The 16322-nt window shown below is 38.0% G+C and overlaps 1 protein-coding gene across 2 annotated transcripts; it reads left to right on the top strand.

Moving 5' to 3' along the window:
- The first annotated feature begins 558 nt into the window (after window positions 1-558).
- igf1 (insulin-like growth factor 1) lies at window positions 559-16322 on the top strand. 2 transcript variants are annotated; one of them, XM_051891268.1, is made up of 5 exons: window positions 559-832; window positions 1991-2196; window positions 9981-10162; window positions 10409-10444; window positions 12323-16322. In XM_051891268.1, the coding sequence occupies exons 2-5, from the start codon at window positions 2031-2033 to the stop codon at window positions 12380-12382; spliced, it is 444 nt and encodes a 147-aa protein (XP_051747228.1). In that variant the 5' UTR covers window positions 559-832; window positions 1991-2030; the 3' UTR covers window positions 12383-16322. The 2 variants fall into 2 exon arrangements, with proteins under 2 accessions (XP_051747228.1, XP_051747227.1); XM_051891267.1 differs by having other exon boundaries at window positions 560-832; window positions 2037-2196.

Below are 16322 nucleotides of genomic sequence, written 5' to 3'. Positions count from 1 at the left end.
ATGCGCGCGAAAAGAAATCGCGTTTGTCTGAGGAAACAATATCAACGGTAAGAGCTCGAGCGCTTTTAGGATTATCGGATTCAAATTGACAAAATACTGTCCTTACCTCTTTTATATTTACATTATATAGCCTATAACAAGAACTTTTACTTTTAAAATCTTTTAGCTAACGCTTAGTAATCTAATCGAGTCCCGAAAATAGTCTTGACTACAGAAATTCCTTTTAAAAAAGTTAAAGACCCTCTTTAAATTTATAGCATAATGCAAACACTGACATGTATGTCTGCTGGGAATATACAGTAGTGATGAAAAAGACACCGTTCAAATTACGCCTGGGAGTGTCTCTAAATTCAACTTCTGTCCTTTTCTAAAAACTCACCACTTTCTCTTACTCTCCTATTCGTTTTCATTCTGCAATGCAATCTTTTCTGTTCTATTAGTAAGTCCTAGAAAGATCCAAATTCAAGCCTATTCTAAGAAACAGATGACGTTATTTGACAGGGTGCCCAAAATCCTTAATGAGTAACTTAGCAAGAGGAGAAGGCAAATGCTGCCCCAGCTGTTTCCTGTTGAAAATGTCTCTGTAATGTAGATAAATGTGAGGGATTTTCTCTCCAAATCCGTCTCCCGTTCGCTAAATCTCACTTCTCCACAACGAGCCTGCGCAATGGAACAAAGTCGGAATATTGAGATGTGACATTGCCCGCATCTCATCCTCTTTCTCGCTTTTTAATGACTTCAAACAAGTTCATTTTTGCTGGGCTTTTGCTGGAGACCCAAGGGGATGTCTAGCGGTCATTTCTTCCAGGGGCACTGGTGTGATGTCTTTAAGGTAACTTAACCTATTTCCTTTGAAAGCAAATAGGCAGCTTGGAAACCATTATTGATTTCTCAGTGAAGCAATAGCCTGTATTATAGATCATATATAGACTGAATGATGTTTTAAGACAATTTTAAATATGATAAATGATCATTCTGCTTCTTTACGCAATTTGCATGACATTAGACTGTGCATGCAAAAGTATTCCACATTAAAGATCTGACAGCTGTATTATGGCAAACTTTTGAGACTTACGACAGATTGCATGATGTGTATGGTGAGTCATATCATGATGCACCAGGGAGTTCATTTGCGCAGTGCACAAGTCACCAACTTGTATATCACGACTCTTAAAAGTAAATATTGCTGAGTCGACACGAATAAGGGATTGGCAAATAGGTTTTGCAGCATACTTGTGCGTTGTGTGGTTGCGCATTATATTCTCTTTATAATGTAAAGTGCTTCCTCTTTGGGTTTGGCCGCTTTGCAGCTTTCCAGTTCCACCTCACGTATCTGTAGGTGAACCACAATGTTTTATCCAAGCAACCCAAAAATGCATGGTTTACAAAAGCGCTCTTCTTTTACCGGACACTGGGTTCAAGCAGGCAGCAGTATATCCTATTGGCACGGGTGAGAACTAGGCGCTTCAAAGCGCGCGCTGGAGACATTTCCGCGCGCATTTGTGGAGTAGTGCCTCGATATAACGCACTCTGTTTTAGTGAGATTTTGTGCGTATAGAGGTAGGACATTGACTTGTAAAGCCACCACAGAAACGGAGTTATATCTGATTGGGAGGCACTATTCAGTTAAATGCAAGCGCGCAAAAGTATCCTAGATGTATAGACAGGTGCATTGAGCAGTTCAACTTTTGTTTGCATTAAATCGTTTTTTGTTTTTCGGTTTTTTTTTTTCCCATTCTTCTTATGTGCAATGAGTAGTAGATGCTTTTAGTATCCTCAATATCCAGGCACCTGTCTCTGCAGGATATTTGATATGCAAAAGCAGATTTTAGAAACATGAATGATAGTAACATCTGTGCAGATAGATAGATAGATGGATGGATGGATGGATGGATGGATAGATAGATAGATAGATAGATAGATAGATAGATAGATAGATAGATAGATAGATAGATAGATAAAATGCCAATAATCCTTAATTATGTTTCAGTGCATAGACCTAATGTATTCCTGGTTCCCCTCTCTCTGGGATGCAGTGTACCATGCGCTGTCTCTCGTGCACCCACACCCTCTCACTGGTGCTGTGCGTCCTCGCGTTGACTCCCGCGACACTGGAGGCGGGGCCGGAGACGCTGTGCGGGGCGGAGCTTGTAGACACGCTGCAGTTTGTGTGTGGAGACAGGGGCTTTTATTTCAGTAAGTGCACATTTTATTTATTCATCAACTGCTGCTCTTTCTCTTCCTCTCTCTCTCTCTCTCTTCCTCTCTTCCTCTCTTTCTCTTTCTCCATGCACTAATGCGCCACTCATAAATAAGAAAAGCATCAGTTTTTATGTCTTGCTGTCCAGTTTTCCAAAATTTTCCCTTCTGCTTTTACTTTATTTGTCTGTTATATTGGATATAAAGTTTATAATACCCTAAATGTACACTACAGATCAAAGCATGTTTCTAAATATAAATGTTTATAATATATTACTTATGTTGCTCTCTAAAATGACTTTTCTAATCGCCCGACATAACTCACTTTTCAGACATTCCCATCAAACACATGGGTCAATTCTGCATAAAATCCACTTTTCATGATCCTATCAATTATCAAAGGAAAAACAAATGATAATTAAATATCACTTTTCACTCTGAAATATGTCATTACAGATGTAATGTGAGTGCTGCTTCACTTTTGTACAGTGAGCGGTTGCAATGCCAAGAAGGCAGCTGAAAAAAAAAAAATGTTCTGACTGATGCTCGTGTATTACATTTAAAGTAGATCAGCCAGCTGCTTTACCCCCAAAATGAGGTTGCTGGAATTTGGCGGACACGAGTAGGCAGGGCAAATAAATGTAGTGCACATCTTATTTCCAACTGAGTACGTTGGACTACCCAAAGAAAACCATTTTGAATCCTAGACTTAAATCTCTCCTTTTTTTTCCACAGTCCATGAGAGTTGCTGAGTCTTGAGTTGTCCCAATCAGCAGTATAGGCAGAGAGAGTTCTAGACCTTGATGGGATATGCTTTTACACTTCATGGACTTTCCTATCTTGATCATGCAATTAATTCAAACTTAATCTGTATTATTTATTAGTTAATTTGTTTGACAGGTGATCTATTTCAATTGCTAAATTTGAAGGGATTTTCACCCCTAAATTTAGATAGTCATTTAATTTTTTTCCCCCATGGAGCACAAAAAAAGATATTTAGAAGAATATGCAGACTGCTCATCTGAAAGAGGATGGTGATTTGTAACGTCAAGCTCCAAAAATGATTAGTTATTAACAGAAAATCTCATCTTCAGCCAAATCAAGTTGTGATACACGGAAGAACTTTCCTAGCCATCATTTCAATGTTTATTCAAGGGTGAATCAACATCATGGATCAATTTTGAATTACTCTGAATTTTGTTGAACTGAACATTGATATTGCAACATTTTTTTCAGCAATTTGTTAACCTTTTTACAACATTTGGCAATAAACATTGTTTCAACATTGAAAAAAATGTTAAAATAACTTTTAATGCTACATAGTTGTACAACATGACATGCAGAATAAGATGACGCAAGAACTTTCATTTTTGAGTGAACTATCTCTTTAAGGCCAGGTAGCTTGAAACTCAAACTGGATAACTGTTTTGCAATGCCTACTCAGCAGTAACTGGATCAGAAAATGTTTCTAATCTTAGACTATTCCTATTTTCCTGAAAAATCAATTGCCCTGTTTATGACATTCAATTTCAGCTGACCAAATGAGAGCAGTTACATCACAATGTGCAGCTATGCTGTTTTAATGTCTTCCACATATATTGTTATCTGTTTAAATTACCCGATGAGATATTTACGACGTGCAAATGGCTCGAGGAAGTATGAGAGTCTCAGGTCACCGATGATGACGTATGAAGTGATTATTTTGACAAGTGGACAGAACCCACTGATTCTAAGGAGACACATTTTATTCACTTAAAGTGAAGCAAGATTGAACTTCAAGTTAGAGTTGACATTTTAAGTTTCCAGTCAACAACATTTGAGCTTTTAGTGGTCACAAAGGAGCTGGCTGGATCGCTCATGGCTGTCAATGGCCATGTGTTTGTTTTATCAGTTCAGAGCCCAAAATAAATACGTTTATGCTAATCTGAACTTTCCGTGAAATTATTGCATCAGCGTGACAGATTCGGTGAAGAGCAAATAGATGATTTTATACAGATCATTTGACTTTGACCTAGTATGTAGAATAAAACTTAAAGGAATTTCTTGTGTACCCCAACAACCCCAACTTTTTAACTCTTATTATACTGGCTATCATTATGAATATTATTAAAGTTACTTTTAAACAGACTTTAATGGACTGGCATCAAACACATGAACCCATAAACAAACTGGAGTGTCCTCGTCACTGCCAGTGGAACTCCACTCACATTTCAATACTTCAGATTTCATTATCTTGACAGAAAGGTGAAATACTACTCAGTGGAATTTTTTTATTATTATTATTGAAACAAAATGTGGTCTTTTGAAAACACCAAAAAGAGGAAGACGCAGAAGAAGAAGAAACTGTCAGTGTAGTCAGTTTTTCCAACTGTTAACCTGACCTAGAAATCCCCGGTTGTCTTTGAAATGCCTCAGCAGCAGTCTCATCCCAGATTGTCTTCGGGGTTATTGGAGAGGAGCAGGACTCCAGAATGAGTGAGGGAGAGCTGGAGCACATCATCCTGCTTATTGCAAAGGGCACTTCATGGCCAGGAGTGTTTGTGCTGACACAAAGCTGCCCTTCCCTTCATGGTCATTCAACTGTGTAGTCTTTTGCATCAAAGCAACTCTGACGTCTGCCAACAGCCTGAACGTGTACCTCATGATGCATTCCCGAGACACAAACACACCGGGAATGTGGAAAGTTTTGGCTCAGTATACGCTGTAAAATCACAATTTGTCCAGAAGTGGGTGCAAGTCTCCTCTCACACGTTTGCTAGATCTGGCTCCTCAGGATGACAGGTGAATCTCCGCTGAAGGTTGCCTTATTCAAAATTATGTGAATCTTAGTAATTATGCTGCATTCAAATCATTTTGGGAAGTTCCTACTTACAAATTATGACCTATTGCGCATTCAAGTGATTTTGATTGAAGTAAAATACACTTTTTGGACTATTTCATGGGAAGCTTTTAGTCGAAATGCAAGACAATAAAAAGCAAATAGTGCACATTAGGTGTTAACAGATGCTTTCATCTATGTATTTTATCATTCTTGTGCTGACATGGAGAATTATGGGAAACATAGTTTAATTGCACAAGCCTGTGGCCTAATAAACTAGCTAAATGAGTAGCATTTCTGGCCAGCTTTATTGTTATTCTTCATAAACAGAGCACAAAATGCCTGTAAAGTAAACTGTACCACCAACATTCACAGTTACAACATGTTGGGCCCTATCATACAGCCTACGCAATGCGACACCAGGTGCGATGCAAGTGTTTTTTGCTAGTTTCAGCCCAACGCAGTTATCATTTTTACATCCAGTGCCACGTTGTTTAAATAGCAAATGCACTCGTGCCCATCTGTTTGCCCATGGGCGTGCTGGTCTGAAAATGAGGTGTGTTCAGGTGCATTGTTGGCGTGTTGCTATTTTGAGGCAACTGAAAACAACTGCGCCATTGACCAACAAAAACCTGGTTTAAAGTCAATGGTGCAGTATTTATTTATTTTTGTTATTTAAAGGGTGCATGTATCAGAATTACCTATTTGCAGTAATGACGAATAAAACTGGCTAATTATTTGACCAATCGTGGCAATACACACATGTATTTAAACTGACTCGTCAGGCTGAGGGTGTCTATATTCCGCCATGTAAATAGCAATCCGCCATGGTGCAAGCGCACCTGGCTTTTAAAGGGAATTTGATGACACTCTGATTGGTTTATTGCACGTGACGCCCAAAACACACCTATGACTCATTAAGAGACGAGGTACAACCCTTTTGGACAATGCGCAATGTGACCATTTTTTTCGTCGTAAAACTAGCAAAAGTGGATTCAGACACGTTCTAAGTGCATCTGCGCCATGCGCTTCAGACCATGAGCTTAGATCGTTAAAAGAGTGCCCATTATGATCAATATCAAAGCATTCTTGGCCATAATTATTCAGTTGACACCAACTCAACTTAGAAAGTCTGGTCTATCTCAACTGATGATGTTCATGTGCCCTCAAATTGCAAATATGATCATTCCAACACTATTAAGCATTGTTAATCAATCAGTGATTTATGAAAGATTGCAGGTGACCTCCACTTGGTAGCAAAGGTTGCAAAACAGAATGGATGTTCGGTCACGAACATCACTGATAGGACTACTTTTCAGTTTTGTTTGTCTGGTTTCATTATATTTGAAGCAGCTGGAGAGAAGAACACATCAACAGCACACAGTCAGGCTTGGCTCTTGTCCTAGAGCAGCACCGGATTATAGGGGATTACAGGATGATCAGGATGCCCCCTGCCCCCTCCTGCCCCGTAGTTCTACTGGACATGAAAATGTTGCAGAGGGCACTGGGTATTCTAGGTCCAGCACTTTTCGGGTGAGAAGAAGGTGTTTTAAGCTTTGGCTGTGTCTGATTTGCAAGACACACAAACAAATGACTTCTCATCAAAGCTAAGCATCCATACATGTGAAGACACGTTATTGTGTTATGGTCATTTTGACCTGTTGTGTTGTGTTCGGGTTATTTTGACCTGGAGAATTTTTTCTTTTTCCTGAAAATGTTAATGTTATCGCATTGGACTCTATTTGCTCACATAGAGTATAACTGAGTCACACTTGTGGTGTTCCCTATATCAAAAATGACCGGCCTACAAAAAATAGCTTATAAATCTCTTGTTATGCTATATTATTACCAAAAACTTTTTGTCAGCTTGTTTTCTTTCAATTAGGACAGGTTTTGTATTTATTTTTTGAAACTGACTGATTGTAGGCATCATTGATCTAAGCATGTATTGGTCAAAAATGACCATCTATTGAAAATTAATGGGGGAGATCGAAAATAAGAGAAACATTTAGCGTTCAGGAGTATGTTCATCATGTTCATGTTCACATATGTACATGTGTACTTGCAAAGATAAAGGTCTCAGACCTGTGCATGCGTGGATACGTTTCAAATAAATACAAAACCTGTCCTAATTGAAAGAAAACAAGTCAACAAAAAGATTGAATCCAATATTTGGTGATAATATAGCATAACGAGAGATTTATTATCTATTTTTTGTAGGCCGGTAAATATCTATCTATCTATCTATCTAACATTTAAAAACATTTTGACATAAACAGCAAAACATTACTTGGCTGTTGACAACCTTTAAACACCACAAACAGTTCATATCCAATCCTTAATGCCTGCAAGAGCCAACATCTCTTTGTATAGTAAACAGTGGCAAAAAGAGCCAGGAGAGAAAAAAAATTGGAAGGAAACTACATCTTGCTATAAACTCTTTGTGGTGCCATTGATAAAGAGGTAGTTTCCAGGACTATAGCAGCTTTCATAGTCCCCAGTGAACAGTAAACTTCCTGACACTATGCAGGCAGCGTATGGCAGCAGCTCCAAGAACTCCCTGTTCTTCAGTAATCATAGCATGGCTATAAAAGTCAGCTTCTTTCCAGCGGTGTTCCTGATTGGAATGTATGCGTCCTGATGCGCTTGTTTAGTTGGAAGCAAAGGTGTCTACCCAAAGGTGTTGGAACACAAACGTTTGTGCTTTTGAAACACTGAAACTGACGGCATATTGATCTTAATCACAGTGATGGAGATGTGCTTTGCACAGGTCTCACACAATGTTGTGAATGGGTTGATGGTTTTACTGGGGGAGGGGATGGAAGACTGTCAGCTGAGCCGATACATAATCTATCCAACAATGCAGCAATCTTCAATAAACGCATGACCTAATCTGTGGACAATTTATACGGATAATGAAAAACACAAAAGACTCTTATTAATCTGCTCGCCATACTGATAAAAAGAACAGAACATGAAAACAGGCTTGCAGACCAGTGCTGGCTAACAATAATACCTTATTTTAGGATTACAACTTTGACCTCTTAAAATTCAGCACTTCAAATCTCTGAAAACCGATTACACTGCATTATAAGAGCTGCTTTTGTTGTTTATTGCACCTGTTAGACCGCCACTCAATGGATTTCATGAAGGGTCATATGAGATATTTTGAGGAAAACAGCAGATGTTCATTTTGGGAGGTTTTTGTTTAGAAAGGGATTAGAAAATCATCCAGAAAACAAGTTTACAGGCTTGTGACAACCTGACGGATTGGTTTACAGCAAGATAATTGTGTGTTTGCCTCTTGGACTGCGTTTTGCACGTACAAATACAAATGGAAAATTTATTATTTAGTTAAAGATGTCAACAATAACAAACAATGAGAGACTCTTATGTGAGGCATTTTGTAACTGTACAAGTCAAAAGCCTGGGTGTTTGAAAATAATCTGAGCATTATTTCAGGCACAAAACACTGACTAAATAATAATATTAAATAATAATAATATTTTTTTATTAAACTCAATAATTGAAATCTAATTAAGCTCAAATCTGTGAACATATGAGGACATTGTTTCAATGCAGAAACTTGAAGGCCATCAAATGTCCAAACAAATCTACCACTAACAGTGTCCTACATAAATCCTAATCGTATTTAAATATAACAGCGCCCCCTAATCTCCCCAAAGTGTTCGGCACCCAAGAGTCATGCAGTCTGCAGGGATGCATGTTTGTCAGAATTAGAGCACCTCTCTTTCCAAAACAACACTGTCAGAGTGCAGCAAGTGCAAAGCAGAAGTTAATGCATTTTGTCAGCGCTGGCAGCCCTGCAAGCCAAGAGCTATTAACTCTGAAAGGGAAAGGCATTTCCTTCTTGTAAATGCCATATTAAATTATTATTATTATTTCATTTGGTAACAGGGAAAAGCCTATCGGAGCTATATTGCCCTATGTAAGTGGTGACTTGTAAATGGAGAGTGTGATATTTTTTTAAGGCCACCGTGATTTGGCGACATGGAGAAAGAAACACTAACTTAGTCAGGTGTCTAAGTGCAACCTTTAACATAAATCCGTTGTTTGGGATCGGACAATCCAAATCCCAAATCCCAAATTCTACAAATGTAGCCCAACCTCATCGTTAAACATAATGTCTAGGACATAATGTGCATTATATAATAGTGCATTGACCTCATTTGCAGCACACAAAATTTATACCCATGAGGCAGTTTCATTTTCATGTTCTTTCACTTGGGTAATTATCACCTAGTTCAGCAGCGACATTAACAAGCACACTGGGGAAAGTTCATGGTTCATCCTGGTCTTTTAGGAACATTGTTATTCTCAAAAGTGGTGCTGAGCAGGGAATTGTTCTCCGTAGGTTGATTTGACCCCACAAGGGCCGAAATTGGCCTCCCAAACCAGTGAGCTAGTTTAAAGATATCAGGTTTGAAACTGCAAAACGTGATATTCTAAACATTTGAGTCAGTGTGACCTCCGTTTAACTAGGAGTCTTGCCAAGAAGGGTCTACTCTGTGCAAAGCGATACCCTGTAAATTTCACACTGAAGAAATTCATGTCATTAACGCGTCCATATATCTGAAGAATCACAGCTACGGTCTGGCTGCTACACTAAGCTCTTATAGCGCTCATGACCAGGCTCTTAGCCACAGGTTACTACCGAAAGTTTTAGAGATTTAGCGTTTCGGAGAGTGACCTTGTGGGCCGTAATTGTTCCTCATGAGCTGGTGCCATGCCAAGAATAAAATGGATAAAGTTCTTGAACTCGATGTGATGACAGGCTTTATTTAACGTACCCTAGGTAGGACAGAATTTGAGCTCGCCATTAAAGTGCAGATCTTCCCTCACAGTGAAGATTTACAAGAGTGCTTTCGATTTTCGTATGTGTATCAGATGTTCTCGCCATACAAAAGGCTATTTATTAATGTTATTCCTATGCATCCAACAGGCAAACCAACAGGATATGGGCCTAGTTCGAGGCGGTCGCACAACCGCGGCATTGTGGACGAATGCTGCTTTCAGAGCTGCGAACTGCGGCGCCTCGAGATGTACTGTGCACCCGTGAAAACCGGCAAATCTCCACGATCCCTACGAGCGCAACGGCACACAGATATCACCAGGACAGCAAAGGTGTGCAGCCACGCTGATGATGTCACAACTGACCCTTTGTTAAGCTCCGCCTCCTTGGTTATTGTCATTTGTACCATTATTGGTCAGTACCGTTTTTAAGGTGGGGCTTAGCGAAGGGGTCAAAACAGCATTTGATACAATCGTACATTTCTGTAAAACCTTGGGACAGGTTTTATATTTTATGCTGATGCAGCATTAATTTGGTTGATATTAGTTAATAACTGTACTGATTGTGTTCCCCTGCAGAAACCTATATCTGGACATAGCCACTCTTCCTGTAAGGTAAGTTTTCCCTCAGTCTGAGTCGTAATTAACAGTGCTGCGTATGTGCATGACAGTGCTTGAATAATAACAACATTAAAGTTTAGTGTATTTTCTGACATTGAGTCTGTAAAATTCTGTCATAGACTCACTCACCCTATTGTTGTTCCAAACCTGTATGACTTTCTTATTTTTGTGGTAACACACTGTAAAAAATGATTTTCTTACTCAGTATATTTGTCTTGCTTTGAAGTACAAATATCTAAACATTCTTAAAATCAAGATATATTTACTTGAAAAGTAAAACAACACAAAATTTCATTTCAAGTCTTGTGTTCTGAGAAATTGATCAAAATTAAGTGAGTTTTTGCTAAAACGAAAACATATATCTGTCAGTGGAATAAGAAAAATGTTTTTCTTTTACTCCATTGGCACACTGTAAAAAAAGAATTGTTGGTTTAACTTAAAAAATGTAAGTGACCTGTTTGCCTTAAAATTTTGAGTTCATTCAAATGTTAATACAATGAAGGCGATTGGTTTAATCAACAGAAACTCAAAATTTTATGTTATCTGAACCACATTAATTATTGAAGTTGATTTGAAAAAAGAAAAAAATGTTGTGATGATAAATAGTGAAAATAATTTTTTACAGTGCAGATATTTTTTCTTGTTTTAAGCATTAACTCAATTAAATTAAATTAAGAATGTGTAGATATTTGTACTGAAAAACAAGACAAACTTACTAACAATTTTTATTTCCAGTGCAAAAGATTTTTGAGCTCTAAAATTACACAAAAAACCCTACCTCAAAAGTACCATAAAAGTGGTTCAAACTTATATATGTTCTTCTAAAGCCATTACAATAGCTTTTGTGAAAAACAGACCAAAATTGAAGCTATTCTTTGCTGAAAATCTTGACATCCGCCCTAAATTTCGTGTGAAGGAAATAGCGATGTCCAAACAAATTCTTCTTAATCTCAATCAAATCCATTGATCCAGTTTACAACATCAGTCTGAATGATTCAGTCTTTCGGCAAGACTGGTCTAGTTCTCAAGTTCTCATCTTTCCTCAAGGAAAGTTCAGCGAATAGTGACTTAACTTTGCTATTATATGACTTCAGAAGACCTGTAATATGGCACACAAGTTATATGGATCACTTTTATGATAATTTCGCATTCTTTTTGAAACTTGAGAGCTCCAGTCCCCATTTATTGCAATTGCATGGAAAAGAGCAACCGACACATTCTTCAAAATTTCAAGAATGAAAGTCATACGGTCTTGAAATGGGTGAGCAAATGATGACAGAATTTGTATTTTTTGGTGAGCTATCCCATTACGTCATCTCAGAACAGAATGAAAAATGCCGGTACATTGTGCTGCGATACATGCTAAGGAAAAAGCAGCTCTTCCCTCACCCCCGCTGCCCAAATGTGGGCCATCCTTTTAAGTGCTCTCAGTCGTCCTCTCTCGAAAAAGAAAACCATTAGCAAGTGAACTGCCTAAGTGGTTTTTGTGGTAGACCTGCATACGCTCTCCACAGACATATTTCTGCACCCATACGTCATGCGCTGGAAGCCGAGTCTAAGGTCACCTTAGATGTCTGCACGCTGAGTTCAGAGTCTGGCCCCTCACGCCGGCCTTTCTCCTCCACTCCCTGCATGCGGTTTCATTCCCAGCTTAGCTTTCGTGAATTACACTTATTAATCTTGCTGCGGTGAAACCTTTGATGTGTTGCTTTGACAGTAGATTTCCTCGGCATTATGAAATAACACTCCGTTCACCAAACAGCTGTGTTGTTATGGGCAGCAACAACCGTTCTGCTCTCCTTGGTTCGGCTTTCTGCGTTACTTCTCATCATCTGAACCGACATTTACTGCCTTTCTCTTTCTTATTTTCAGGAGGTTCATCAGAAGAACTCAAGCCGAGGAAACACAGGGGGCAGAAACTATCGCATGTAGAGGACAGCGAGGGGAACGGCTGAGAGAGACAAGTGAAACTGTTGGACAGTGGAAAACAGGGGATGAAAGAAAGACTGGTCTTCCAGAGACGTGCTCCACTGTAAAAAGAAAAAAAAAAAAAGAAAAAAGGAAAAAAAAAAGATACTGGATGTTTAAGCCCCATGTTAAGACAAACAAGCTTAGTGAAGAAAATCTGATGATTTCCATGCACTGCACCATTTCATACTGGGGGAAAATACTAAATTAGCTGCTATAAAGAGTCAAATGATAACTGTTTATCCTCCTTGTGTGAACGGTTGCACCTAATGGATGTCGAAAGCTTTTTATAGTGGCAAAAAAAATGTGTCAGAGCCCAAATATTGGCCCTACTCTAGTTCGCAGCACCGATTTAAGGTCCGTATTCCACTGAATTCTTATTACAATCCGGATCTAGCGGAAGAAAGTTGCAATATTTTATCTAAAAAAACAGCTTTTTGTGGGAAAACGTGCTGCCTTAATGCAAAACGTTACAAGTTCCGCTGCCAAGAGAGGAGTTCGCAGTGAGATCACGGACCGTGTTGACAAGAAAGGCTGTCTAGACAGTTTATACCAGATGGAACCCTTGCAAAACTGAACTACGGCTGCACAGAATGATGACCTTTAAATTACAAATCAATCTTTTCTTATTTGATTCATAGTGCAAGACCAGATCAAGGGGGATTATACAAAAGCCTTATGCAGATGTGCTGAGGTGCTCTAGAGAACACATTTAGGATTGATAGAACATGACCTACATCCTGCAAAACACCTTGTGTGTGTTTTTTTAAAATTGTGTGTGAGGGATCTTTGCTTCTTTTTTTAAATAATTTTAACTGCATGGTTTACCTTCTTTAGAAAATGGGAGGTGAAAGCCATTCACTCGAACAGTTATCCGCATGCATTTACACCAGTGTATCAGCACGTACAGGAAAGACAGAGGGAAGACAACAGAAACCATAACAGAAACATAAAAATTGCTAGCAATTGTAAGGTATAAACATCAATAAGAACATAATCTGTTTCAGCAACTACTTTTTATCTAACAGGAAGTTGCAGGTTTGCATCTTTATAGTGAAAGACTGGTGACATGAGCCGGACTGCAACTCTGCAACTAGCTGTATTAAAGGGATATTTCACCCCAAAATTAAAATTATGTCATTCCTTACTCATTTTACTTTACCCCCTCATGGGTTAACTTCCAGTCCATTTTTACTGCTCCTATAAAATAAAAAGACAATTGCAACTTATTTTGCGTAATACAACTTTATGGTCAACAATGTGACCATTTTTTATTTTAAAAATTCTCACAATTAACTTTTTTTTTCTCTGAAGCAGAAATGGACATCTATAAAGGTGAAAATTTTCAGTGAATAACAACTTGAATTTCTGCATTTCACACTTAAAAAAGGAATTGTGTTGATTTTGTCCATTTTGGAGCTTTATAGAGTGCAACAGTTGGGTTCCAGAAGTAAAACTCCATTCATTTTCTCCATAAGGAAACTTCTAAACTGTGAGCTATGAGGTTGTTAATCGATAGCATTTGCTTCTATTGAAGCCATCAGCCAGCATTATTTCAACTTAGTTTCAAAATAATCATGTTTAACAGTGGAATTTGTGGTGAAAAACTACATTACCCATGATGCTGTACAGAAAATTCCACCAATCAGAGAGTCAAATAAGCAAAACGCGCCAAAAGATCTCTTTAGCCCCGCCCACTCCCATTAAGCACTGCAAATGACGTAATCGAGTCAGTCTGCCTACACTCAAAATCGATATTTCGATATATTCAATATAATATTTTGCAATAAACTTTAAATATATTGTTTATTCATTCATTCATCATGTCTCATTCATTCAAATATATATTCAACATTTTTAAATGTGTAGTTTTATATTTCTCCATCATTTTTAATTTGATTACATTGTTCGCAATGCTTCATGGGATTGTAGTTCTTTCCCTCACTATAGCTGGTAAGTACACAGTCTTGTCCCTTTGTATTTTTGTCAGATTTTCAAATACTTTTTTGCTTCAAATCTAAGTTTGCAATGTTATGATTCACCTCGCAGCTGGTTGGCTTGGTTCATGGCCTATAACGCTTTAACGAAGACTTTTAAATCCGTATGGGAGAAATGAATGGAAAAAATACTTCCGGAACCAACGCCGCTGAAAAAGTGGGCGGGCACTGTTGCACTCTATAGACATGGTCACTCTATCATTATATAGCAAATATTTGTTTTAAAATTCTTCTTCTGAAAAAGAAATGTTATCAATGATGCTACATAAATGACAGAATTTGTGTTTTTGTGTGAACTATCCCTCTACACACCACTTTAAGTGGCTGTCAGAGGGGTCGTGGGGTGTGATCCAGCCGTTTTCACAGTCCCTCTGCATGGTGTTTTCCTCTTTTCTGAACCCTTCGGATCATGTCAACCCACACTGTTTACTCTGTATCTATATTCAACCTATATTAACCTTTGCATTCTCTAACCATAATCGTATGTGATGGCATCATATAGCGGAACCATATAAAAGATCAACCCACTGTATAATGGTGCTATTTTGTAGTTTGTTACTTGCAGGGGTTGGCTGAAAACATAGGTGATAGCTTGAAAGCTCAATGTTGGAGGTCTTCCCTTTTGCACAGCCTTGTGGCCACCATTGTAATAATATTCTTTTATTTTTAAGCTATTTCAATAAGGTAACAGTGTAAGCGAGCGAAAGTATTTTTGTGAGAGCTGTGAATGCATGGAAAAAAATGTGGCCCGAGATGGTTAATTGCTGTTTTTGTTTTCTCTACGGTTTTGAAATTATTAATATTTTTGAAACAATAATGTCCCAATGCCAAATAACTTGACAGAGTACTGTGAACTGCAAATCTCCAACGTTACCAAGATTTTGACCACCACAATGTAGCTTTTCATGCGCATTACATTCATTTTGACATCCTGGCACTGATTCTACAAATCAAGTATTTGTAACTGGCAAGTAAATGGGGCAAAATAGTCTTCAGTGTAATACAGAGACAAGAAAGAGTAATAATAGAGTTACACTACAGTTCAACCAGCTAGCAACAGTGTAATTTGGCTAACACTGTACGAGCCTATTCAGGACCGTTGGTTTTCTTTTCACCTGCCTATGTTTTTACTTATCGATATGTCTAGGGAAGTTTAATAGGAAAATTGCACCAAAATTATTTAAATTACACCAGTGCAATGAAGAAAGGTTATTTGTGTTTTAAATAACAGCACATTAGCCATCCGAAGATAAATCATCTACAGTAAAAACAAGATGGATGCCATTTTCAAAAAGGCAACTATCCATTTTTTGACATCCTAATTTGTGTCTTAAAGTGTTTGTACTTTTGAACTGGGCCGTATTTGTTTCAAAAGTGTGCATATTTTCTCAATCAGCATTAAGAAACAATAGAACAATGTAGAATCATATGCAATAGCCACCCAGAATATCTATGTAAAGTGCACAAGTTCTTTGATTGTAATAGACCTCCAGCAAAAGGTCCTCACAAAATACCAAAGACTTTGGTTTGTTGGTTATAGCTTTGTTGCTAATATCATTGGCAACATTAAAGAAACTTCTTGAATCTTCAATTAGACACACTAAGGAACATATTGTTACAGAAATATCATGCTTTTTTTTTAAGTGGTTCTGTTTCCTCTTAAATTGAATGTAGGATTTAAGACTGCTGAGGAGATTTGCTTGTGCTTGATAGTTTTCATCAGAACATGTCTACATAAATCCAGAGACAGAAACAGAATGACAAATATTAGAGGATTCTGGGCATTGATCATTAAAGCATTTTTTGATTGTGAGGCTTTCATTACTGGTGCTCAATTGCTTTCTGTACAAATATGAAAATACTGACAGATTGTTCACCATTCCTGCTGAATAAACCACTTGTCAATA

Source organism: Ctenopharyngodon idella, chromosome 4, assembly GCF_019924925.1.
Source record: "Ctenopharyngodon idella isolate HZGC_01 chromosome 4, HZGC01, whole genome shotgun sequence".
Lineage (NCBI taxonomy): Eukaryota > Metazoa > Chordata > Actinopteri > Cypriniformes > Xenocyprididae > Ctenopharyngodon > Ctenopharyngodon idella.
The sequence above is the reverse complement of the archived record's forward strand: the minus strand, read 5'-3'. Positions and strand labels throughout refer to the sequence as shown.

What these genes read in the sequence shown, in the direction of transcription:
- igf1 (XM_051891267.1), top strand. Translation starts at nt 785, where the DNA reads ATGTCTAGCGGTCATTTCTTCCAGGGGCACTGGTGTGATGTCTTTAAG. An exon ending in ACTGGTGTGATGTCTTTAAG is followed by an intron (nt 833 to 2,036) that starts GTAACTTAACCT and finishes TCTGGGATGCAG; the next exon opens with TGTACCATGCGCTGTCTCTC. An exon ending in AGACAGGGGCTTTTATTTCA is followed by an intron (nt 2,197 to 9,980) that starts GTAAGTGCACAT and finishes TGCATCCAACAG; the next exon opens with GCAAACCAACAGGATATGGG.